Source organism: Diaphorina citri, unplaced genomic scaffold (assembly GCF_000475195.1).
Source record: "Diaphorina citri unplaced genomic scaffold, Diaci psyllid genome assembly version 1.1 scaffold92, whole genome shotgun sequence".
Taxonomy (NCBI): Eukaryota; Metazoa; Arthropoda; class Insecta; order Hemiptera; family Psyllidae; genus Diaphorina; species Diaphorina citri.
In genome coordinates this window covers 207,796-235,350 of record NW_007377529.1, presented here as the reverse complement: position 1 = coordinate 235,350, position 27,555 = coordinate 207,796, and the positions used below count along the sequence as shown (strand labels likewise).

General features: G+C 36.0%; 1 protein-coding gene across 1 annotated transcript; it reads left to right on the top strand.

Moving 5' to 3' along the window:
* Positions 1-446: 446 nt before the first annotated feature.
* Positions 447-27,139, top strand: LOC103524308 (arrestin homolog). Its single transcript, XM_008489322.3, has 8 exons — positions 447-527; positions 759-914; positions 1,831-2,169; positions 20,462-20,650; positions 21,197-21,385; positions 24,811-24,865; positions 25,224-25,337; positions 26,104-27,139. Exons 1-8 carry the CDS (start codon positions 447-449, stop codon positions 26,253-26,255), a joined length of 1,275 nt encoding a protein of 424 aa, XP_008487544.2. The 3' UTR covers positions 26,256-27,139.
* The last annotated feature ends 416 nt before the right edge of the window (positions 27,140-27,555 follow it).

The window sequence follows — 27,555 nt, the reverse complement described above, 5'->3', positions numbered from 1 at the left end:
GAAATATTATTACGTTTTCATAATCGCAAACGTATGTTTAATATTCCATGTTGGTAGCTTATGTACGAAAGACGGTAAATTTTGTACGTGTAGAGTTGTTTTCTATGTATCCATGGTTTTGGATATTCATGTAGAACTAATATGTACCCTAAAGTGAAATCGGGAAAAAAGTAGATAGAGTGTTTGTTACAATGTGATATTCCATGTTGGTAGCTTATGTACGAAAGACGGTAAATTTTGTACGTGTAGAGTTGTTTTCTATGTATCCATATCCATGGTTTTGGATATTCATGTAGAACTAATATGTACCCTAAAGTGAAATCGGGAAAAAAGTAGATAGAGTGTTTGTTACAATGTTGGTTTATTAGGATTGTTTTCACATCTTTGAATATAAAATAATTCTAGCCCATATTAGCTTTAATGCCTCAAAGAGACTTGTGAAACAAATGGAACGTGTAGCTGATCTTACGGTTAATAACTTAGCTTCACAGTTAGAAGATACAAGTACGAAACCCGGCCAGGATCAAGTTATTTTGATACCGATCAAATACAATGTGAAAACTTACTTCATTACAAGACTGTTGAAATTTTGGAGGATCTAAGTGAACAACTTAGTGATCTATTATTATCATCAAATATGAAGATGCCCTTTAATCTTCATTGTTTGTACACATGTATTCATTCTTCAGTTTTCAATCTGTTGCAATCGATTTCGGATGCTTTTCACTCGGATTTTCCATCAATCCCTCTTTCCAAAGATTAACTCCCGCATTTTCATGACCTCATTTCCAGGAAAAGTCACGGTGTATTTGGGGAAGCGAGATTTCATTGATCATCTGGAGGAGGTAGACCCCATTGATGGCGTTATAGTGGTGGAGAATGAGTACTTGAAAGGCAGAAAGGTGTTTGGTCAGGTAAGAACTGTGCATTCCTACTCAATTGGTTTGTTGAAATCTAGACTACCTGATCCGTTAATGAGGTTTTGGATGTGAAAACTATAAAGCTGAATGGGTTAAAATGCCCCGAGCATGCAGATATTAAGTCTATTGTGTAACCGCTAAGATTAAGTAGATACTCGAACACTTTATATGCTCTTTTGTGGCTTCATCGGCTTTTTCTAGTTTTATACAAGTGGAAAAGTACTCTTCCGCCCAACTCACGAATACTTTCATGAAAAAACAATACGTAAAATGTATATCTAATTAGGAGGGTGACGTCATTGTAAAAGGCAGAAAGGTGTTTGGTCAGGTAAGAACTGTGCATTCCTACTCAATTGGTTTGTTGAAACCTAGACTACCTGATCCGTTAATGAGGTTTATGCTCTTTTGTGGCTTCATCGGCTTTTTCTAGTTTTATACAAGTGGAAAAAGTACTCTTCCGCCCAACTCACGAATACTTTCATGAAAAAACAATACGTAAAATGTATATCTAATTAGGAGGGTGACGTCATTGTTTGCTAACGACGCGACGGTCTTTCCTATGGAATCTCCTTATGTTTTGAGTTATTATGTTTAGGCGGTCTCTTCCTGATCCCTTGTGTGCCGCGTCCATTTCAGTTTAAGACTGTCCACTATGTTTTGAGTTACGCGTATTCTATGTCGAAAAGATTATGTCAAACAACTCGATTATTTAACTTCCCGGTGTCCAACAGATTATCACCACCTACCGATATGGACGCGAGGAGGATGAGGTTATGGGAGTCTCTTCCTGATCCCTCGTGTGCCGCGTCCATTTTAGTTTAGGACTGTCCACTATGTTTTGAGTTACGCGTATTCTGTGTCGAAAAGATTGTCAAACAACTCGATTATTTAACTTCCCGGTGTCCAACAGATTATCACCACCTACCGATATGGACGCGAGGAGGATGAGGTTATGGGCGTCAAATTCAGCAAAGAAATGATAGTGGACCGTGGCCAAATCGTTCCCTCCACCAATGAAAAGCCCGAGTTGACCGTCATCCAGGAAAAGCTTTTGAAGAAACTGGGACCCAACGCGTACCCATTCACTTTCCATTTCCCCAGCGGTGCCCCATCTTCAGTGACCCTTCAGCCTGGGGATGAGGATACCGGCAAACCTCTGGGAGTGGAACACGCCATCAAGACCTTTGTGGGCGACAGTATCGACGAGAAGGGACACAAGCGATCATCAGTTGCCTTGGCCATCAAGAAGGTAAGGAAAAATCTGCGTTCAAAAACATTGAAGAAAGAAAAAAAAAAAAAAAAAAAAAAAAAATATTCAAGTAAAAAGGATGTTTTGACACATTTTCGACATTTCACACTTTTTTTGTACCTATCCTATTTCACTAGGTGGGTAAATCAATACTATATTTATAAAAAAACTCTTATTACCTAGGTACTTACTTGTATTTACTTTCCACCTATGGTATATTTATTATAGGCACTTTCAGATTTTTTATAATTTATTATTATTTTGATCTTGTTTCAGATTTGAATTATGAATTCCAACTCTCCAGTAAAGTCCATCATGCCTGGAATTGCTGCACTAGGTTAATGTGTAACTACATGTTGAAATTATTATGAAATTCCTCTTACTTAATGTAATGTAGCTTTATTTTTCATATAAATTGATACAAAGGTAGATAGGTGCAATGGAAAAATTTCATGTTTAAAATAAAATTGGTAAAGTTCATAGTAATAAATAAAAATAAAAAAAAGGTAAAAATAAACATAATAAACGCTGGAAGATAGTAAAATGTAAAATAGTAATTCAGTAAGCTCTAGATCTCAGTCCGACTTGTTTCAACTTGAACCTGTAGACCCGGGCCTTGACGCATAATGTTGGTTGTGTTTCAGATGCCGGCAGTGCAGTAGAGGCCAAGATCACCTCAGCAGTCACCCCTTCCCGACCGTCTAGAGAACGTGAAGTTTATTGGATTCTAAGTGGTCTGGTTATTTCCTTGGCTTCCTTGATTGACCTGATAAAGCTGAGAGCACCCTGATTTAGCCAATAACCTGCCTAGGTGTGTCAGGCATGATTTTATGAAATTTGAAACACGTTTAGTCTGTGTGGAGCTACCTGTGCAATTTTACTTTAGAAAAAGAAATTTTGTTTAAAATATGTCTTGTGTATGCGTGGTTTGTTTGATGGAAATGCTTTATTTAAATTTGTCTTTGTAATATATTCTTTATGATTCTCTTCTCTGTCTCATTTCATGTTTTCTCAGTTTGTTGGAGTTAGAACCGCTATTGGATTGTTGTGATGTAGGTACGCGTTTTGCGGTTTGTTCGTTTCTAGATATGTTCATGTTTTTTGTACAAGAATTATCTTCGCTGTACTTTCAGTTAGACCACCTGATAATACCCACCATTTATGTAGTTTTTAAATCCCCATTGTCCAGAGAATGATTCTTTTTCTATTCTATGAATCCACACCGTGTCTGTTTATTTTTAAATCAAGTAGCTTATTAAGGAGCGCGGTAGCGCTCCGCCCCGCCAAGTCAAGAAAGTTTGACCGCGCTACTCGAGATATTATAAGTAGTTTCTATTACTATTGTAGATTCCCATTCATATGCTTGTGTGGGTAGAAGCTCAAGTACCACAGACAGAAAGTTTCAGCGGGTTGGTGCTCTGTTGACCTTCAATGGAAACTGTTCTCTTCTCGTCTATCTGATGGGAGATATTTTAATTGATACTATCATGAAATATTATTACGTTTTCATAATCGCAAACGTATGTTTGATATTCCATGTTGGTAGCTTATGTACGAAAGACGGTAAATTTTGTACGTGTAGAGTTGTTTTCTATGTATCCATGGTTTTGGATATTCATGTAGAACTAATATGTACCCTAAAGTGAAATCGGGAAAAAAGTAGATAGAGTGTTTGTTACAATGTTAGTTTATTAGGATTGTTTTCACATCTTTGAATATAAAATAATTCTAGCCCATATTAGCTTTAATGCCTCAAAGAGACTTGGGAAACAAATGGAACGTGTAGCTGATCTTACGGTTAATAACTTAGCTTCACAGTTAGAAGATACAAGTACGAAACCCGGCCAGGATCAAGTTATTTTGATACCGATCAAATACAATGTGAAAACTTACTTCATTACAAGACTGTTGAAATTTTGGAGCATCTAAGTGAACAACTTAGTGATCTATTTTTATCATCAAATATGAAGATGCCCTTTAATCTTCATTGTTTGTACACATGTATTCATTCTTCAGTTTTCAATCTGTTGCAATCGATTTTAATTCCAATTTTATGTATAATATTTTTAATGACTTCAAATTTCATGTTGTCATCTCCTGTCACACATTTTCCCCCTTTTTCTTTAAAGTACAAGAAATGATATCATTTTATTTTATTTTATTTTTTTACTCTAGTATACCTTCAGTTTTATTTTATTGAAAAGAAATTCTCTCTTATTTTATTTTTCATTTTCAAAGTTTATGTTTGTAAATAAAATTAATTTTTTAGATGTTGTTTTGAAATACTTGATTTAAAAATATTTTATACGTGTAAGAATAATTTAGTTTTTATTATTTTCATGTATATTTTAAATGAAAAGGAACACAAATCTCACCCCGCCAGTTTACAGGGTATATTGTTCCTTACAAATGCAGCTCTACGTCAGAAATGTTTGCTCTCCATACTTATCAATAACCTGTACTTGGCCAACCCCTCTTTTTAAGCTCCGAGTCAATACTGTACAAACTCCTTACTACGAAATTTGTGTTTTGATGGTAAAATGTTGACAAAATTGACCATAACAAACTTTTCTTCCATTCAAATAGCTACTTGACTATGATAATGTCAGTAGAACAAGAGAAAATAAAACTAGAAACAATTTTCCTCCTCTCAAAGTTGACCTACCCATAGAGAGGGAAAGGGAAGCCTATTTTCTAATATGTCAATAGTGATGTATTTATAGCATACACTTCAAATTGGTTGTTTGCAACCAGAAATTTAAATTAGATGTTTACTAGGTACCTAGGCTACCTACCACTTTGCCTGAACACTGAACATTTAGTAAATTTCAGTGACCAGTAAAAAAGTATTCCCTGCTCTCAAGTTCATTTTATTTTCCATTTCCCCATACCTTTTACAATAATACATAATCAGGCTCTAAGAGGAAGAGGTAGGTAGATAGTATGGAATATACCGTGTCTGATGGGTACACAACTTTGTTTCCACTTGTAGGGTGAACCTTTCTTTTGTAATATTTTGTCATAATACATAATCAGGCTCTAAGAGGAAGAGGTAGATAGTATGGAATATACCGTGTCTGATGGGTACACAACTTTGTTTCCACTTGTAGGGTGAACCTTTCTTTTGTAATATTTTGTATTTTAAAATAAATAAATCATAAATTTTAATAAAGCCAGTAAAGTAACATATTCAATGATATCTCATTTACGTGAGGAACAGTGTTAGTTTCCCTAGTGAGTATAGCCCACGTTTTTGTCCGTTCTGAATTCTTTAGTTTTACTTTGAAAATCTAAAGTTCACAATTTTCCACATGTGACGTTTATTATTTCCCTCATATCTGTTAGACATGTATTGTTCACGTAATGAAATATTTTCTTGCTACAGGGAATTATTGATGAATTGTGCCACAGCAGTAAGGAATGGTATTGGGCTTCTTATGTATGCATGTATCTTCTACCTAATCGTATTTAACGTCGTATGTCTTGGAGCTCATATCATCCCTATGCCTAACTTTTCATATGACATTCCTACTTTGTTTGTTCATTGATCCTCTTGATATTACCTACCTTACTATGAATTTTAAAAGGTGAAAAGATAAAAAAAAATATTGAAGATACCAAGTCCAAAGATATATTTTATATTTAATTTCTCTAAAATGTTGGTATATCTCTTGTTTTTAAAGTCAAACGTGTCCAAATTGGTATAGTTTCAACTGGCATAGACATTATTTCTAGTTAAAATGTGGAATATCTGCTGGCATTAAAGAAATTATATATTTGATTTTTAAAATTTAGTACAGGACACACCTTTGTCTCAAATGAGTTCTATTTATTTTAGCATTAAATTGTAAATATAGTCCAATTTTCCAAATTAATGTAATGTCCTATCATAAAGATTTTTTTTTTTGCAATATAGAAAAAAAGTGTTATTATCAGAAATGATAGGTGTTTCTTATTTTACTTCATCTAAAAAAAGTAAAAAGGGAGTCATCGAAGTAATTTTCACAACTGCAGTAGGTATCACATAGGGGACAATGCATTTACCACTCGTTTTAAAATAAATATACTTCTAGTAATGTCCGTCATTTATAGTAATTTTGCAAAAGTAGCCGGTACTCACACATAGCTAGCTCTTAGCTGAAAAAAATCATTTTTAAAATGTCGCCTAGTCTAAACTAGGCCTTCTGCGTGCAAGGCAAGAGGGCTTAGCTAAGTAAAAAGGTATCACATAGGGGACAATGCATTTACCACTCGTTTTAAAAGAAATATACTTCTAGTAATGTCCGTCTTTTATAGTAATTTTGCAAAAGTAGCCGGTACTCACACAAAGCTAGCTCTTAGCTGAAAAAAATCATTTTTAAAATGTCGCCTAGTCTAAACTAGGCCTTCTGCGTGCAAGGCAAGAGGGCTTAGCTAGGCAAAAATTAAGTTTTTCTTTAGCATTCGTTCATTTTCTTCAGTAATTGCTCTCAGACCTTCTTCGGCTTCTCCTCCTCTTCTCGTGATTTGCGTCGACTTTATTTTTCATTAAGGACAAAAAAATAATGGTCGAAAAGGGAGGAAAAAATATTGAATAAATTATTACAAACCTAATGAATAATATTTAGGGTACTTTACTGTGCAATGGGAATAAGAAGGTTCTTTACTTTTTTTTTTTCTTCTTTTCTAAACAGAAAATAAAGTATTGCATTTAAATGTAACTATACTGGGTGGCAATGTTACTAAAAGTTCTTTGAAAGAAACCTTTAAAAATGACCAAGATTTTATTGTTTCGTTTTTAATGACCTGCAGTACTGATTGTGCTAATTTAAAGGCATGAAAAATCTCAGTTTGAGGTCGAACTGCACCTTCTTATTTCCTAGGCGAGTGCCTTGATTATAGGTACACCCCGGCGCCGTTTTAGAAATTATTTAATCAAATGTTAGCGTGACCGTGCAACACGAGAAGAAAAAGAAGAATAAAACTTGGAAAATTATCACGATAATTACCTATGACTATTGCAGTTAAAAGTTACATAAAACCCCTGGAAGAAGAAAAGCCTCCCTTCAAATTGGAACTTTACTCTCCTGTTACAAAGACAGAGCCTTGACCACATTGTCTTGAGGATAAGGAAGAAGAAAAAAAGACAACCTTGTGCCTCCTGCTGTCCAAAGAGTAGGTCAGAGGACGAAACGTAAACAGGGACAGTAAGGACACTGTACAAGACAGTCAAGTCTCTCGCATTTGTTCCTGCACTTCTCCATTTCTCCTTTAACTTAATTAGTTTAACAAGAGAAAAAGTCACAGTTACGTATTACGTATGATCTTATTAAAGAAGCCATAATAAATCCTTTATAAAACTCATTACGGACTTTTCATCTGTATCAGTCTGTAAATAACCGTAAGATATAGTTCACCGTTTCCGTTACGTTCCGATGTTTGTGTTTCGTGTATCTTTTTGATTTCGTACTTTCTCTCGCCTTTTTCTGTGGATTTTCTGGGTGAAAAATGCTGTCGCTAATTTTTTTAGCCTTTGTTGTTGCCGTCAAAGTTTACAAGAAGACTACGCCAAATGGTAAGTTCCTCGTTGGATTACTTTTAATTACAGAACTACCTGTTTTCGAACTTATAGTCCCCTTTTTAATTTCTTTGAAAAATAATATTTCAATTTTTTTTATTAGAATGTTTTATTTTACGAGTACTTGGAAGGCAAATAACTACCGAGGCAATAAAAGTACCAACCTATTGCAATCAGTAGGTATACCTAACTTCCATGCATATTAAATGATTAGGTAGGTACCTATATTCTTAAATAAAGCACCTACCTATTATACGTAAATGTAATAACAGAGAACAAGTAACTTAGCTCCCACAACCATTAGTAGACCATTCCATTGTAGGTACTAGTTTCTGGCCCCATCAGTAGATTTTATATTAGATGGGCAAACCAATTCTTGTCAAAAAGCTTAAATTAAATTCTCATAAAGTAGGGTATTGTTGGTTCTTTCAAATTATACCAAAAATTATACTAAAAAAAATCTAAAAAATTCCGATACTAAAAATTATACTAACAGGTTCAAATTATACTAGATCTAGTATAAATTATACTGATCTGTCAACACTGGGATATTAGGGTTGCGATGTCATACCTACCTCTCTACACATCTAGGTACGGGTTTGCAACGAAAGCTTTACCACGTTCTCTATTTTGGTCTTCATATATTACTGTAATCTCGGTTTCAGTGCTACGTCGTGCAACACTGTGAGGTAACAATGGTGAATTCTCAATTCTCCCGCTATGTTGCCAGCTTGGAAACCCGGGAAGGTTGCCCGGTCACCCCGGGGGCTGCCTTTACGAAAACGTAGGACCACTACGTCATTTGCTACTGAAGTTTATTGGATTCTAACTGAAGTTTATTGGATTCTAAGTGGTCTAGTTATTTCCTTGGCTTCCTTGATTGACCTGATAAAGCTGAGAGCACCCTGATTTAGCCAATAACCTGCCTAGGTGTGTCAGGCATGATAGTTCTGTTCTTTCTTCCCAAAGTAGCCGTTGTACCTATATTCTGCTATGTAAATTCTTTCTCCCCAAAGTAGTCTTTGTACATATTTGATTAGTTCCTCTGTTTTCCCTTTTGTTTAGATCTCATTCGCTGCAGTTTAAAAGTTGTTCTGTTCTTTCTTCCCAAAGTAGTCGTCGTACCTATATTCTGCTATGTAAATTCTTTCTCCCCAAAGTAGTCTTTGTACATATTTGATTAGTTCCTCTGTTTACCCTTTTGTTTAGATCTCATTCGCTGCACTTTAAAAGTTCCCTAGATTATTCTAGTGGTTATTGTAATTTGATCTCACTTTTAGTACTTCGCATTCATAATGTATTTTTATCACAATACTATATGACTCATGGTGATGGGAGATTTGGATTTACACAAGTTAGTAAAGGTAACTCCGTTATTAGACTCGTGCCCTGGGCCACACCTGCAGTTCAATATTAGATCAAAGTTGGATTTAATAATTTTGAATGTAGCAGTCGGATTGGTTGATTTTAAACTTCAGATTAAGATTAGCAAGTGAGATTGCTTAATCCAGTGGTTTTAACTTTAGTTAATATCGGATTAACACAAAATGTAACCCCAGGCATCATTAGGAATGAGTTTAGTTTACTCTTGCACTGAGGAGGAGGGAGGAATGGCCTAGAAAGCCTAGTCTAGTAACTTACTCAATAATTACTTGAACACAGAATACTTTCCTACCTACCTACCTACCCACCCCCCTATAACTGTATGGCTCAACAGTTGTCCCATTATAATAAATGTAGGTATACACTTGTTTGTTTTAACAGTCACTTAACTGATAAGTACAGCATTAAATTGTTTGTTGGCTCTATCTAGATGCTAAATCCTATGGTTAGACTAACCATCACACTAAAGCTGCTGCATAAAAAGCAATAATAAGCATAGTTATTTTATTCTAAAAGTAGGATATTTCTCAAGACAATCTCTAACACATAAGATGGTGTATGCTGGTATTTTATCTATTTTCTAATGTATTTCAAAAGGTGTAGTGTACATGGTTAGACTAACCATCACACTAAAGCTGCTGCATAGAAAGCAATAATAAGCATAGTTATTTTATTCTAAAAGTAAGATATTTCTCAAGACAATCTCTAACACATAAGATGGTGTATGCTGGTATTTTATCTATTTTCTAATGTATTTCAAAAGGTGTAGTGTATGCCTCCATTTGTGGGTAGTGGGTACTACAGTAGTAAGCCATTATAATTCATGCTATTGTTACTCAAAAGCAAAGGAGGGGTATATCTCTTACTCATGCTTAGGGAATGATGATTATGTAAAATGTAATTTGTTTAGTTGGTGCTGGTAGGTATGCTCTTAAAGTGAGTAGGTTGAATGGTTACTTATTGATTGATGGGATTACTAAGTTATACTAATTAATTAAGTACCTAAGTAATGTTATTTTGAATGTTTTCATTTTAATTAAGACCTGTGTCAATCTGATGAAAACAATACAATTATTGAAGGTGGAGTTCTACTAAGTACTTCAGGGAAAATGAGTTTTACCTTGACCTTGATAAAAAAAAAAAAAGCTACTGAGAATTATTTACAAAGGATGTTTGTACTTGAAAAATAGAGAGGGGGTAAACATAGGTTTCTATGTATCTATACCACTCATCTATATTTTATACAGCTGTACATTACTTACCCAGGACATTGTAGATACAAGTACCCTATTGTCACTATCAATCAATTTTCCCCCTATGTAATTTACTTCAAAGAGTACATTAAAAAGAGATTTCCAGTGAAAATGTCATTGAGATACTAAGACACAGATCAAGGTTCTGTCCTAGCCAGCCTAAGTCTGTAGGGTAGCGCGAGTAATAAAAATTGGGGAGTGCCGAGTTGTTTATTGAACAGGCATCTGATCTCTAGAGAAGATCTGGCTGGGGGACTTTTTTTTTTTAATTTATTTCAAAGAGTAGATTAAAAAGAGATTTCCAGTGAAAATGTCTTTGAGATACTATGTCACAGATCAAGGTTCTGTCCTAGCCAGCCTAAGCCTGGAGGGTAGCGCGAGTAATAAAAATTGGGGAGTGCCGAGTTGTTTATTGAACAGGCATCTGATCTCTAGAGAAGATCTGGCTGGGGGACTTAGAACGACAATAATACACACAGTCAACACAACGGATTATCATCAAAACCAAGATATCTCCCAATTCAGAACGAGATCAACCAAAACCAAAAACCTTTTCTTATTTCATTGGACATGTAGGGCGCAACTTGGATACAAGCCGAATTTGAAAATATTATTTAACTGGCGGGGTGAGATTTGTGTTCCTTTTCATTTAAAATATACATGAAAATAATAAAAACTAAATTATTCTTACACGTATAAAATATTTTTAAATCAAGTATTTCAAAACAACATCTAAAAAATTAATTTTATTTACAAACATAAACTTTGAAAATGAAAAATAAAATAAGAGAGAATTTCTTTTCAATAAAATAAAACTGAAGGTATACTAGAGTAAAAAAATAAAATAAAATAAAATGATATCATTTCTTGTACTTTAAAGAAAAAGGGGGAAAATGTGTGACAGGAGATGACAACATGAAATTTGAAGTCATTAAAAATATTATACATAAAATTGGAATTAAAATCGATTGCAACAGATTGAAAACTGAAGAATGAATACATGTGTACAAACAATGAAGATTAAAGGGCATCTTCATATTTGATGATAAAAATAGATCACTAAGTTGTTCACTTAGATGCTCCAAAATTTCAACAGTCTTGTAATGAAGTAAGTTTTCACATTGTATTTGATCGGTATCAAAATAACTTGATCCTGGCCGGGTTTCGCTGGGGGACTTTTAACAGGGAGTAGACCAGCTTAGTCTAGCTGGGGGACTTTAAACAGGGAGTAGACCAGTCTGAATTAACCCAAAGAAATAGCAAAGGTTGAGTGCGAAGGGCATCCGCTCGTAAAAAATTTGTAGTCAAACCAAATGTCAGCCCAAAGAAATAACCCTAGGTCTGATTGAGAGGCTGTCGACAAACGCCGACTCCGTCTGAACACGGGAAAGAGGCGAAGAAAGAGAAAGATCGGATTGCTAGATACCTAATTAATTTTATACTGAGAGATTTATATCGAATAACCAAACACATAAATGGAAACTTCTTTAAAATATTCTGTAGTAACAGAAAGTAAAAATAAAATAAAAATTACCTGTAGAGTCGTAAAAGTCAGGAGTGAACTCATTGCCAGGGCCTTGTGAAAGCCATCGGATTCGGATACGATGGCTACTCTTGAACACATTCTGTAGGGCTTGACACACGTAGAAACCACCCTCCTCATTTCGCACAGCGAGAAATTCGTTCCTGGAACAAAGACACGTTAGATAACTTTTTGTTGGCTAAATTTCGGACGTTTTTCGTACACCTGCACTTGCGAAGAAGTTCAAGAGGTCTAAAGTGTCTTTCAAGTCTTTCAACCTAAAGATCCAGATGAACAGAGTTGAATGGTAGAGACTGCCCCAGGCAATAATTTTGCCCGGTAGAGATTGCCTCTTTGTAATTTCTTGCATTTGTGTACATTGAATTATACCTAACCAATAAAGAGTCTTAATAAATAATAAATAACATACTTGTAAAAGATGACAAGCTTTTCCTTTTCTTCGATCTTTTCACTGTTGGCCTTATTGTTGAGCCTAAAGATCCAGATGAACAGAGTTGAATGGTAGAGACTGCCCCAGGCAATAATTTTGCCCGGTAGAGATTGCCTCTTTGTATTTTCTTGTATTTGTGTACATTGAATTATACCTAACCAATAAAGTGTCTTAATAAATAATAAATAACATACTTGTAAAAGATGACAAGCTTTTCCTTTTCTTCGATCTTTTCACTGTTGGCCTTATTGTTGAGCCGTGTCACCAAGGTTAGCTCAGGGAGAGGACTCTGGAATGGCTGCACGGGCAATCTGGCTCGTTTGGACTTCCTGTCTTCCGCACTTGGAGTCTCCTTGTCCGGTTTCTTTTCTTCCTTCACTTTAGCGGCCGTCTGTGATAAAAACAACACATAAGAAACAATACATTAGGACAGCCAAGAAGAAGGGACTCTGGAATGGCTGCACGGGCAATCTGGCTCGTTTGGACTTCCTGTCTTCCGCACTTGGAGTCTCCTGGTCCGGTTTCTTTTCTTCCTTCACTTTAGCGGCCGTCTGTGATAAAAACAACACATAAGAAACAATACATTAGGACAGCCAAGAAGAAAGATCTGCAAGTTGGGAAGATGGCGAGGGAAATGAACGATATAATGATACGAAGTGGTGGCAAGGCTTTGTTAATCGACCCAGTACATACCTAACTGGAATGATGTAGGATATGTATGTACATTAGGACAAACAAAAACAACACATGAGGACGATATTTGATATATTATTCGCCAAGAAAAATAAAAATATGTCAAAGGTGAGATGAGACATTGACTCATTCGAATTTAACATCTAAAAAGTCTATTGAAATTCCATTTTTCTTGGTAGTTGCTAAGGAAGTTTTATTTGTATTTTGAACTGTAAATCATATTTGTTTTTCCAAGAAGCCTACTAAGGTAAGAATTCATGTCAATTTATTAATACGCTTTTACAAGGACATGAAACTAAGGTCAAAAAACAAATATGATTTACAGTTCAAAATACAAATAAAACTTCCTTAGCAACTACCAAGAAAAATGGAATTTCAATAGACTTTTTAGATATTAAATTCGAATGAGTCAATGTCTCATCTAACCTTTGATATATTTTTATTTTCCTTGGCGAATAATATATCAAATATCGTCCTCATGTGTTGTTTTTGTTTGTCCTAATGTAAGTACATACATATCCTACATCATTCCAGTTAGGTATGTACTGGGTCGATTAACAAAGCCTCGCCACCACTTCCTATCATTATATCGTTCATTTCCCTCGCCATCTTCCCAACTTACAGATCTTTCTTCTTGGCTGTCCTAATGTATTGTTTCTTATGTGTTGTTTTTATCACAGACGGCCGCTAAAGTGAAGGAAGAAAAGAATCATGAATTCTTACCTTAGTAGGCTTCTTGGGTTTTGCGGGCGTTTTTGCCGACTCCTCTGAGTCTTTCACAGGTGCTTCTGATGTCTTTGTTGCAGGCGAGCTGTTGGATTCGACCGATGGAACATCCTGACTGGGGGTCTCAACTGAGGGAGTCTCCTGTTTTGTGTCTCCACTGGTGGGTGTGGCAGGTTTACTTCCTCCTTTCACAGGGGAAGCTGTTGGTGTTGCACTCTTTTCACTACCAGTCACAGGCTGAGTTACTGGTGCATCTTTTGTTGCCGAAACTTCCTTGGTTGGTGTTGTTGCCTCCTTGGATGGCTCTGTCGTCTCCTTGGCTGGAGCGTCCTTAGAGGGCACTACTGCAGGTGGGACGGAATTTGTGGAATTTGTAAGAGGTGGTGGGGCTTCAACTGCAGCTGTTGTGGTTGCACTGGGTTTAGAATCAGCGGGAGCAGCTGGTTTTGTTACATCTTCAGCTGCTGAGGGAAAAAAAGAGAAAAATATAGGTAACAAGGTTGTGTGTAAGCTCTTTTTTCTTCTTGTTGAAATGTTGTTGGGCAGAAAATGGATGTTTATTTTATTGGCTTTGTTACCCCCTCCCCTTCAGTCATTTATGTACCTATAGGCAAAGTAATAGCAGAAAGGAAAAGGACAATAGAAGAAGAGAAAAATATAGGTAACAAGGTTGTGTGTAAGCTCTTTTTTCTTCTTGTTGAAATGTTGTTGGGCAGAAAATGGGTGTTTATTTTATTGGCTTTGTTACCCCCTCCCCTTCAGTCATTTATGTACCTATAGGCAAAGTAATAGCAGAAAGGAAAAGGACAATATCTAAGAGAGGACATACCTTTAGTTTCAGCAGGAGATGAAGACTTTTGCTTTTCTTCAGGCAAACTTGTGGGCTCAGCACTGGTAGGAGTACTTGGTGTGTCAACTCCATTTGTAGTGGGTTTGCCAACATTTGTATTTGTATTGTCAACAGAATCCTTAGCAATTTCTTTTGTGTCTGCAACATTGTTGTTGGTCAAGGGGGTTGAATTCTGGGTGTCATTAGAACTGGACTTGGCATCATTGGATATGCTCGAATTTGTGTTGCTTGTGCTGTCTGTAGACAAGCTATTTGTAGAAACAGAATTTGAAGAGTTTGAACTAGGGGAATTACTTGTTGGCAATTTTGCTTGCTCAAATAAAGTCTGAATAGAACTGCTGTTGTGATTGGACAAGCTCTTGGCTGGTGAAGATTGCGGAGAAGATTTTGCTGATGTGTTATTTGTCACAGAAGTTGTGGGAGTTGTTGGTGTGGCTGGAGTGGGATTTGCAGCAATTCCAGGCATGATGGACTTTACTGGAGAGTTGGAATTCATAATTCAAATCTGAAACAAGATCAAAATAATAATAAATTATGAAAAATCTGAAAGTGCCTATAATAAATATACCATAGGTGGAAAGTAAATACAAGTACCTAGGTAATAAGAGTTTTTTTTTTATAAATATAGTATTCATTTACCCACCTAGTGAAATAGGATAGGTACAAAAAAAAGTGTGAAATGTCGAAAATGTGTCAAAACATTCTTTATACTTGAATCACTTGAATGCAAAAAATAGGAAATAAGAAAAGTTCTTTTGTAGCTATGTAGCTTCCAACAACAGGTTTGATTGAAAAGTATGTTTGACATCAAGAGGAAATAGGGGGAAAATTGATTGATAGTGACAATAGGGTACTTGTATCTACAATGTCCTGGGTAAGTAATGTACAGCTGTATAAAATATAGACCTATGTTTACCCCCTCTCTATTTTTCAAGTACAAACATCCTTTGTAAATAATTCTCAGTAGCTTTTTTTTTATCAAGGTCAAGGTAAAACTCATTTTCCCTGAAGTACTTAGTAGAACTCCACCTTCAATAATTGTATTGTTTTCATCAGTATCACCATGAGTCATATAGTATTGTGATAAATGTGATTACAATAACCACTAGAATAATTTAGGGAACTGTATTGTTGAGAAATCACATTGACTAATCTAGGGAACTTTTAAACTGCAGCGAATGAGATCTAAACAAAAGGGAAAACAGAGGAACTAATCAAATATGTACAAAGACTACTTTGGGGAGAAAGAATTTACATAGCAGAATATAGGTACAACGGCTACTTTGGGAAGAAAGAACAGAACTACCAAAGCTAAAATCAGAAAAGACGCAACTACCAAATACAAGCAAAGTCCAAAGCAAAGGTACAAGCAAACTCGATAAAGAGAACATGTGTTTGAAATTAAGATAATAGTTTTATGGATAACACAATAACAATTTATCTTGAAGACAGTATAGAAAATAGATCTTTGCACATACTAATATACATAGGTTGAACATTTAACTTACCAAACACAGTATCGGCTTCCAAATGAAATAATTTTGTCGGTGCCTTGATAACGATATAAATATTGTCAATAGATCTGGCTCGAACAACACAAACAGTACACTTCCTATCCGCGGATTTTATTCGCCATCTATCTATGGTCACAAATATTTTCAATATTAACTATGCAAAGGCTAATTACTTGTAAAGGTGATTTAAAATTTCAATTTGAAAGTGAATTTGAACAAATCTTGAAAATCAAAATATTCACAAACTGATCGGATGGCGTCCATATCACCCACAATGCTTTGTAGGAGTAGATCTGCGCGCGCTACATGTACTTGGTATTTTACAACGTTGCCAAGTCTAGTACCATTATTTCCGTACACGTACGGTTAAAACACGGAAATTTTTAGCGCCTAAGAACTGTTGTGAATATGCAATGTGCCAAATACTAGTCATACTGCTTCATTTCGGTGGATGTGACCAAGGGATGTGACAGATTTACCACAGTTCTTAGAGTTCATTAAATTTTATTTTTTTCTTCAATTTTTTTTACCAGCAGCTGTGACTGTGATCGACTGATCATACAATCTGTTAGTGACCAGGTTGTGAACACGACTGACTCTCTCGGGAGGTTATGGGTTCGGATCCCAAAAAGAAATTCCTACTCCAAGAAATATTTATCAGAAACAGATTAGAAATCCCTGGTTTAGAAATATAGAACAGAAACTAATTCAACATTCTGGAAGGGGAAAATATATTTTATAACAAAAACAAAAGATTGAACCAACACGCACGGTTTAGATTATATTAGGGTCAATTTAACACCTCACAATCGAGAAGAATTTTCTAAAAACCATAAAGAATTCGTCCCACTTTCTACTCGTAAGGTTCACTATCGAGGTGGTTAACTGTCCCCAAAAATATTAAAATAGGTAAGTAGGTACTTATCATACCAAAGCAATGAATCATTAATTTAAAAATTAATTCATTAATTCATTCTTCCGTGGCCTCAAATAATTAGACATAGACGCAAATCAAAAGTTAGATCACAGATATTTCAAAACAACAACATAAGTAAAAAGAAAAGTTCAATCTCAAAGGAAATAGGTACCTATTAAAAATAGATTTTAATTTAAAGCCCATCCACGAATTAATTTACTATTCTTCCGTGGCCTCAAATAATTAGACATAGACGCAAATCAAAAGTTAGATCACAGATATTTCAAAACAACATAAGTAAGTAAAAAGAAAAGTTCAATCTCAAAGGAAATAGGTACCTATTAAAAATAGATTTTAATTTAAAGCCCATCCACGAATTAATTTACTAGAGATATTATAGCTACCTTCCTACCTACCTAATTTAGTTAATGTCTACTTACCGAAATTTTGTAATAGGTCTATACCTCTATACGTATTACATACCTCCTAACTTTCGGTATGTCTGTGTATTGTTTTTTACCTATTACAAAATTTCACTCTTACCGTGTTCCCCCTTGATGTAGAATAATATTGTACCTCCCTAAACCGCATTTTAATCGATAACTTTTTGTGAACTAGGTGAATGGTGAGATGAGTTTTCCGTTTATTAAATTTCGGGGGTGGTTATATGGTCGCTATACATTCCTGTATTCTATTTGAGGTGTATAAAATTGTATTATAGACCATTAAATTTAATGTTTTCAGCTAATAATAAAAAAGATATAGGCCGGATGCTTTAATACTGGTGTCAGATCATCTGCAGATCGCCAAAAGTTATGTGCTTATAACTTTCCCTTTTGAATATCTCACCCCCCGCCACTGTACTTTTCTCTGATTTCAGTGCTGGCGGACAAAGACAAGACCAACGCTCTGAAGAAGTCGAAAAGCATCGACCGGGCTCGCTACGAAAATTCGTGCTACGCCACTGACGACGACGATAATATTGTGTTTGAAGATTTCGCCCGACTTCGGCTAAATGAACCGGACGAATAAACAACTGGATAGTGGTATCTATTTGCGAGATTTTGTCGAAATACGCGGTCAAGAATATAAAGGCTAAATCCGTGAGTTATTGATAACGGTAGAGGAACCATTCTGTCTCGTGTGGACAGATTGGACAGTATAAACCGAGGTATAATAAGTAATAATTATAGACTGACGTTTACTTATTTCAACCTGATATTGGAACTCGAAACCCTGAATATTCAGAACCAAATGTACGAGAAATGTGACAAAAAAGGTTGAATTTTGTTCATTTTCGGGATAGACAAAATTAGCCAAATTTGATTTGGGGATGGGGTATTTTTGTATTGACAGATTGGACAGTATAAACCGAGGTATAATAAGTAATAATTATAGACTGACGTTTACTTATTTCAACCTGATAGGTATTGGAACTTGAAACCCTGAATATTCAGAACCAAATGTACGGGAAATGTGACAAAAAAGGTTGAATTTTGTTCATTTTCGGGATAGACAAAATTAGCCAAATTTGATTTGGGGATGGGGTATTTTTGTATTATTTGCAGATCTTTATTTATATTGTTTTCTGTTTTGGGTACTCTTTCGTCAAATATGGGACTTTAACCGTCAATAATTTGACTCTAAATGTTCTGGAAGGTATGTGGTTGGTCAATGGCCATACCTTTAGATATACCTCCTCGTACATTTTTTATATATTAATTTTAGAAATATAAACCTATTAAATTTAATGTAAATAATGTGAGATTAGTTTTAGATTAGACAGTTCGTGATTTGATCTTAAACGTGTGAGCTCAAGAAGTAGGTGTAAAGGTGAGTGAGCGTAATTTGGAATTACGTTTTTCAAAACTCGAACATTTTAGAAATATAAACCTATTAAATTTAATGTAAATAATGTGAGATTAGTTTTAGATTAGACAGTCGTGATTTGATCTTAAACGTGTGAGCTCAAGAAGTAGGTGTAAAGGTGAGTGAGCGTAATTTGGAATTACGTTTTTCAAAACTCGAAATCTTTTTCGCTTCCAATAATACACTTACAGTTGTGTAAGAGGAATATATGATGGTTCAATACCTTCCGAATTATGAGATGGCTAAAATAGCTCGAATATTATTATTCTTATATTTCGTTTCCAATAATACGCTTTCAGTTGTGTAAGAGGAATATATGATGGTTCAATACCTTCCGAATTATGAGATGGCTAAAATAGCTCGAATATTATTATTCTTATATTTACTTATGTACATTTGAATGCGTAGTTGTTAGTACCTAGGTATGGGTACTTACGGAAAGGATTTTGAATAAGTACCTTCTACCTAATAATAATGACTTAATAATATAATAAATATCGAATAAACCATCAAGTAAACATGTTTTCTTTACTCAATTTGGTAGATCCGTAAGGAAAACAACCGGTTTGGACAGTAGCTCCTCAGGTAAGTAAGGCGTATTTTCCTTGAGGGAAACTTTCGGAAACGGAACCGATTCCGATGGAGCGCCATTTTGGATTTCCTTTGGTTTAGTACATTATTCTCTAAAGATCTCCCAATAGATTTCATCCTTGCTACGCGTATACAAAAGGGTAATGCTCTCATCAAGTTGTCTGCTACAAACGAAAGTCAAGTTTTTAACCGGTAATACCAATAATACCTGTAAAGTTAACAATTTGATTAGCAACGAGAGTGAAACGTATGCAAGTTTATTGCACCAGGAAGATACCAGACTTTTTTTCTACCACAGGAAACTTTTTTCGCAACCTAGTTTCCGATGTTCTACATTTTCAGATTTCTTATAATAAGTTTTGCTGAATTTTCTACCACAGGAAACTTTTTTCGCAACCTAGTTTCCGATGTTCTACATTTTCAGATTTCTTATAATAAGTTTTGCTGAATTTCTTTTACCGCTGTATGCGCTTTTCATAATTAAGATCCTTGCGGCAGATAAACATGTCAGTTAGGAGGTAGGTGGGGGTTCTTTATGTACGATCTACCCACCTTTATATTGGTACCCAACAATCAAGATATCTACAAGGAAAAAATTAAATAATGACTTTAAAACATAGGTCAAAACTTACCTGATTTAAAAGAATGAAAGAGAGATGGAAGTGTTCCTTTGCTTACTGCAATCGCATTCCATCCTACTGATGACAATGGGACAACCGGGTGATAAATAATAAATTCGGATATTCTATCTAGGTACGAATATTAGGTATACCTTTTTCCTAAGACGGGTCAGTTTCCTGTCAGTCGGAATTGAATTTATGGGATAGGTACCTATTATAGGATCGCACCCAGAGCCCTGAAGGTTCGATTGCTGAAAATGGCATTTTCTCCGTAGTGAAGCTCGGAGTAAACAACTACTCGTAGTTATAAATAGCTATCAGTTCACCACTTTTTTGTTCATATTCAGCTGCAATATGCACCCCCATCCCGTGGCAGACGTCTTCCTAGCTCTCTGGTCAGCAAAGGTTTCACCTTCTCCCAAGGCAAAATCAACCTGGAAGTCACTTTGGACCGAGAAATCTACTACCATGGCGAAAAAGTAGCGGCCACCATCGTTGTCAACAATACGTCCAGGAAATCCGTGAAAAATATCAAGGTAAGCAGGATTAAATTATTGTTTCAGTTCGTCCTTCTCTTCCTTTAGGATGCCCCAAAAGGGCACCCTAAAGGAATTTCATCGTGTTTTCCACAACCATTTGAAATATTTAGAGGTCTATCTACCCTTACCTACCCACATATTCAGAATCTAATTAGTTTTTATTGTTGTAATACTTACTAATTTTATTGTTCGTCTTTGTATGTAGGTTAAGGTACCAAAGTATTAAAAACGGTGAGTTGGTAAAGGGACTTTTTAGTGTGACCCCGATATTAACAACTTGAAGTAGGTATTGGTAATGAGGGTAGGATATTAGGGTTGCGATGTCATACCTACCTCTCTACACATCTAGGTACGGGTTTGCAACGAAAGCTTTACCACGTTCTCTATTTTGGGATTAACAACTTGAAGTAGGTATTGGTAATGAGGGTAGGATATTACAGTGTTGTCAGATGGCTTCAGTGAAATTATACTAGATTCGTGCTAAAATTATACTAAAATTTGAAAAATTATACTAAATCACTCATACTGTAATCTCGGTTTCAGTGCTACGTCGTGCAACACTGTGAGGTAACCATGGTGAATTCTCAATTCTCCCGCTATGTTGCCAGCTTGGAAACCCGGGAAGGTTGCCCGGTCACCCCGGGGGCTGCCTTTACGAAAACCTTCTACTTGGTCCCCCTGGCATCCAGCAATAAAGATAGACGGGGCATTGCCTTAGATGGTCATTTGAAGGTAAGTAAGTACCTCTGCAATAGAGTAGGTACCCACCTCGGCAGAAAAGCGTAAAATTATAAAAGCGTTGTTGATGATTTTCAAGAAAATATTGACTTTAGGCTTGTACAAATCCAACAAAAGTTTCCTCAAGACTAAGACCAAATGGTAGATGTAAATAATACTTCGAAAGTATCAACCTAATATTCACAGGAATGCAAAGTCCTAGAACTTACTGCGAAGTCCTAGTCCCATACTCACATTCAAATTTGACCCTTTTAAAAACCTAGACAATCTCCAGACGCAATCTAAGTATAATGATGACCCGCACCCTGGAGGTTTAATTTCTGGAATAGAAAAAAAGCTGAAAATATAAACATTTTCCCCTTGCAATGTAAAACACATTGAACTAGTGAAAAGAAGAAATTCTTTCCAAACTATTAATAGTAGGGTAGGTAGGTACCTATTGTAGGATTTTGTTGATCCCTGGAGGGTGACGTACTACCAGTTAGTAGCTCTTCACCTCCCGAAATTGGCAAAAGGTGATTAAGACTGACTAGCACCTCATAATGACATTTAGGTACCATTTGAATCCTGCCTCGATAGTGTAGGTATATTGAGGCACTCGCCTTCAATCCCAGCCCAAACACAGAAAAGTAGGGTAGGTAGGTACCTATTGTAGGATTTTGTTGATCCCTGGAGGGTGACATACTACCAGTTAGTAGCTCTTCACCTCCCGAAATTGGCAAAAGGTGATTAAGACTGACTAGCACCTGATAATGACATTTAGGTACCATTTGAATCCTGCCTCGATAGTGTAGGTATATTGAGGCACTCGCCTTCAATCCCAGCCCAAACACAGAATTGTACCCTCATTTAATTAAGAATTTGACCTAATGATAAACCCTAAGGGTTAGGTGGTAGAGAAGGCCTCAGGCGTTAACCTTGCCCTGTGGTTAAAAGAGTCCACTATAGGAGTAGGTATACACGGTGTGCTATTGGTGTGGTGTTCTTTAACTAATAAAGAACACGCGCTAAGAGAGTAGTTGTCTGTATTTGATAACTCTATATCATACACATCCTGCTCTTGTTGCAAACCTCAACTGTGTAATCAACAAATCTGTTGAAGGTGTCAAATAGTGTCAATAAATAAAACCTCAATCTAATTTTAATAGAACCTGTCTTCAAAGGTTAAAAAATCAAAAGTTTGAAAGCTAGAGATATTATAGCTACCTTCCAACCTACATAATTTAATAGTTAATGTCTACTTACCGAAATTTTGTAATAGGTCTATACCTCTATACGTATTAAATACCTCCTAACTTTCGGTATGTCTGTGTATAGTTTTTTACCTATTACAAAATTTCACTCTTACTGTGTTCCCCCTTGATGTAGAATAATATTGTACCTCCCTAAACCGCATTTTAATCGATAACTTTTTGTGAACTAGGTGAATGGTGAGATGAGTTTTCCGTTTATTAAATTTCGGGGGTGGTTATATTATGGTCGCTATACATTCCTGTGTTCTATTTGAGGTGTATAAAATTGTATTATAGACCATTAAATTTAATGTTTTCAGCTAATAATAAAAAAGATATAGGCCGGATGCTTTAATTCTAGGAGGACAGGTAGGTCGAGTTTATTTTCATTTCAACCCGTTAGCGGTTTTTCATTTGTACTTAGTAGGTACCTTCTAGGTACACGGACGGATTAAAAATTGCACTACTCGTCATTACTCGGCGAAACAGGTAATTGAAACGCGTGGAAATAATGAAAGCTGACTAATTGCTAATGGACTGCATAATAAATCTAGTCGATATTTCCGTCAGGAAAATCGTAAAGGGACTCCGTAATTTACGTAATAGTTTTGGTTTTAAACCAATAACATAAACTACTTTTTTGTAAATACTTATAGGAACCTATCACCTGTACCGGCTGTGCCTTCTTCTCGGAAGATATAAGTACTTGACTATCGTTCAGAATCAAGTGGTCGAAACTGCAGTGGTCGAAAACCAACCGTACTACATTATTTCATACATGTATGTCTAGGTGCAGGTCACACCTACATAGGGATTTTTTTTAACAGAACTTTAACGTCACAGTGTAACTGCTAAGGTCTTTAATGACCGATATTAGGATTAAAGTAATTAACTTTAAATTAATAAATCGATTTGGAAGTACCATCAAGTAGAGTTACAACACAAGATAAGGACGTCTCGTCCCTACACCTAGCTCATACGCGACGCAAAAAGAACTACGAAATCTAAACACGTAACGTATCCTTTTCTTTCCTAATTGAATCATTTCATTTATTCATTACCTACACTTCTAGTGGCGTGTTTTTCGTGGAAGCTAGGGAAACATCGCTACCCTTCTTTTAGAGTTTCTTCCTCAAACCCTTTCTTACCACCTACCGAAAATAGTGATTAAATTCATTTGTGATTTAGTGATTATTCAACTTTAATTCTAACACCCATATTTATGAACAAAATACCTACTGGCTGTCAAGTCACACTGAAGCATCAAGTTCAAACACACAAAGTCCAAAAAGAGAGCTTTTGTAGTGTGGGTTTGCTCCGACTCACAGAGTGCACTGTGCATTCACGTTGAGTCAAATCTGCCTGTATACTTGTTTCCTACATCAAACCTGTTAAGATGTGTCCACACATAGTCGACCCCATCGATCGATCATAGAAATTTGCGTAAATTTTAGACTGTAAATTTAAGCTGAAAAGAATTTCTGTAAGGGAAAAATTTATGATCGTAAAGTTGCGTAGATTTTAGAGTGTTAATTTAAGCTGTCAAGATCTCCAACACACAGCCAAAGCTGAAAATATAAACATTTTCCCCTTGCAATGTAAAACACATTGAACTAGTGAAAAGAAGAAATTCTTTCCAAACTATTAAGTTTTATTATAATCGCCAAGAGTTTTTATAAAAGTCACAGGTGTTATGCTTACGCTCATAGAGTTTAATAGCGTTTTTCTCCCCCTAAGGACCTAGGTCATGGTGTTCTTTTTACGTGGAGGTTAAGTCCATGATCTAGATATCCGTTCTAGTCGGTTGTCAGTTTGAGGTCAAGATAGTCTTTTTATTTTACTAAACAATTCCACAAAGTCCAAAAAGAGAGCTTTTGTAGTGTGGGTTTGCTCCGACTCACAGAGTGCACTGTGCATTCATGTTGAGTCAAATCTGCCTGTATACTTGTTTCCTACATCAAACCTGTTAAGATGTGTCCACACATAGTCGACCCCATCGATCGATCGTAGTCGCATCGACTGAAACCGTACACCTACCTCGACAATATAGATTCACCTCTTCACCTCGTCGATTGCCGCGGTTGACTATGTGTGGACACAGCTTTAAAAGAAGAAGGTATTTTCTCTGCAAGCCTTTTCCTCCCCACTTACAGAATTTAGTAACACTACGTCAAATCTTTCTTTCAGGATGACGATGTAAACCTGGCTTCGTCCACCCTCATCGGCGAAGGCAAGTGTCCCAATAGTCGCATCGACTGAAACCGTACACCTACCTCGACAATATAGATTCACCTCTTCACCTCGTCGATTGCCGCGGTCGACTATGTGTGGACACTGCTTTAAAAGAAGAAGGTATTTTCTATGCAAGCCTTTTCCTCCCCACTTACAGCATTTAGTAACACTACGTCAAATCTTTCTTTCAGGATGACGATGTAAACCTGGCTTCGTCCACCCTCATCGGCGAAGGCAAGTGTCCCAGTGAGGCGATGGGTATTGTCATCTCCTATTCCCTCAGGGTGAAGCTGAGTTGTGGCACCCTTGGAGGAGAACTTCAGACCGATGTCCCGTTCAAACTGATGAACCCAGATCCATGTAAGAAAGTGAGGCGATGGGTATTGTCATCTCCTATTCGCTCAGGGTGAAGCTGAGTTGTGGCACCCTTGGAGGAGAACTTCAGACCGATGTCCCGTTCAAACTGATGAACCCAGATCCATGTAAGACTTAGAATAGAATATACCCTGCTTATACTGCCAGAATCAGACTGAAAAGTCCCTTTATTCCCGCAGTCTAAACAAGGTCTTATGTATTTGGTACAATGTTTTTAAATAAAATTACCTACATAGGGATTTTTTTTAACAGAACTTTAACGTCACAGTGTAACCGCTAAGGTCTTTAATGACCGATATTAGAATTAGGATTAAAGTGATTAACTTTAAATTAATATATCGATTTGGAAGTACCATCAAGTAGAGTTACAACACAAGATAAGGACGTCTGTCTAACGTCTCGTCCCTACACCTAGCTCATACGCGACGCAAAAAGAACTACGAAATCTAAACACGTAACGTATCCTTTTCTTTCCTAATTGAATCATTTCATTTACTCAATACCTACACTTCTAGTGGCGTGTTTTTCGTGGAAGCTAGGGAAACACCGCTACCCTTCTTTTAGGGTTTCTTCCTCAAACCCTTTCTTACCACCTACCGAAAATAGTGATTAAATTCATTTGTGATTTTGTGATTATTCAACTTTAATTCTAACACCCATATTTATGAACAAAATACCTACTGGCTGTCAAGTCACACTGAAGCATCAAGTTCAAACATCTGATTGGTTCAAAATTAACCTGAGTCTGACTTGACAGCGAGAATATTTGTTCATACTGGTGTAAGATCATCTGCAGATCGCCAAAAGTTATGTGTTTATAACTTTCCCTTTTTAATATCTCACCCCCGCCACTTTACTTTTCTCTGATTTCAGTGCTGGCGGACAAAGACAAGACCAACGCTCTGAAGAAGTCGAAAAGCATCGACCGGGCTCGCTACGAAAATTCGTGCTACGCCACTGACGACGACGATAATATTGTGTTTGAAGATTTCGCCCGACTTCGGCTAAATGAACCGGACGAATAAACAACTGGATAGTGGTATCTATTTGCGAGATTTTGTCGAAATACGCGGTCAAGAATATAAAGGCTAAATCCGTGAGTTATTGATAACGGTAGAGGAACCATTCTGTCTCGTGTGGACAGATTGGACAGTATAAACCGAGGTATAATAAGTAATAATTATAGACTGACGTTTACTTATTTCAACCTGATAGGTATTGGAACTTGAAACCCTGAATATTCAGAACCAAATGTACGGGAAATGTGACAAAAAAGGTTGAATTTTGTTCATTTTCGGGATAGACAAAATTAGCCAAATTTGATTTGGGGATGGGGTATTTTTGTATTATTTGCAGATCTTTATTTATATTGTTTTCTGTTTTGGGTACTCTTTCGTCAAATATGGGACTATAACCGTCAATAATTTGGCTCTAAATGTTCTGGAAGGTATGTGGTTGGTCAATGGCCATACCTTTAGATATACCTCCTCGTACATTTTTTATATATTCATTTTAGAAATATAAACCTATTAAATTTAATGTAAATAATGTGAGATTAGTTTTAGATTAGACAGTCGTGATTTGATCTTAAACGTGTGAGCTCAAGAAGTAGGTGTAAAGGTGAGTGAGCGTAATTTGGAATTACGTTTTTCAAAACTCGAAATCTTTTTCGCTTCCAATAATACACTTACAGTTGTGTAAGAGGAATATATGATGGTTCAATACCTTCCGAATTATGAGATGGCTAAAATAGCTCGAATATTATTATTCTTATATTTACTTATGTACATTTGAATGCGTAGTTGTTAGTACCTAGGTATGGGTACTTACGGAAAGGATTTTGAATAAGTACCTTCTACCTAATAATAATGACTTAATAATATAATAAATATCGAATAAACCATTAAGTTAGTAAACATGTTTTCTTTACTCAATTTGGTAGATCCGTAAGGAAAACAACCGATTTGGACAGTAGCTCCTCAGGTGAGTAAGGCGTATTTTCCTTGAGGGAAACTTTCGGAAACGGAACCGATTCCGATGGAGCGCCATTTTGGATTTCCTTTGGTTTAGTACAGACGCCATTTTATTTTCCGAAAGGGAAAATACACCAATAGTTTATATCTCTTATTTATCATTTATCTACTTATCCACTTTCAGCTACAAAACGGAAAGTTTTCAAAATAATCAAGACCAAACTAAAAATAAATAATTTTATTTTCCGAAAGGGAAAATACACCAATAGTTTACATCTCTTATTTATCATTTATCTACTTATCCACTTTCAGCTACAAAACGGAAAGTTTTCAAAATAATCAAGACCAAACT

What these genes read in the sequence shown, in the direction of transcription:
- LOC103524308 (XM_008489322.3), top strand. Translation starts at nt 447, where the DNA reads ATGGAACGTGTAGCTGATCTTACGGTTAATAACTTAGCTTCACAGTTA. An exon ending in TTGCCTTGGCCATCAAGAAG is followed by an intron (nt 2,170 to 20,461) that starts GTAAGGAAAAAT and finishes GTTCATATTCAG; the next exon opens with CTGCAATATGCACCCCCATC. An exon ending in ACTGATGAACCCAGATCCAT is followed by an intron (nt 25,338 to 26,103) that starts GTAAGACTTAGA and finishes CTCTGATTTCAG; the next exon opens with TGCTGGCGGACAAAGACAAG.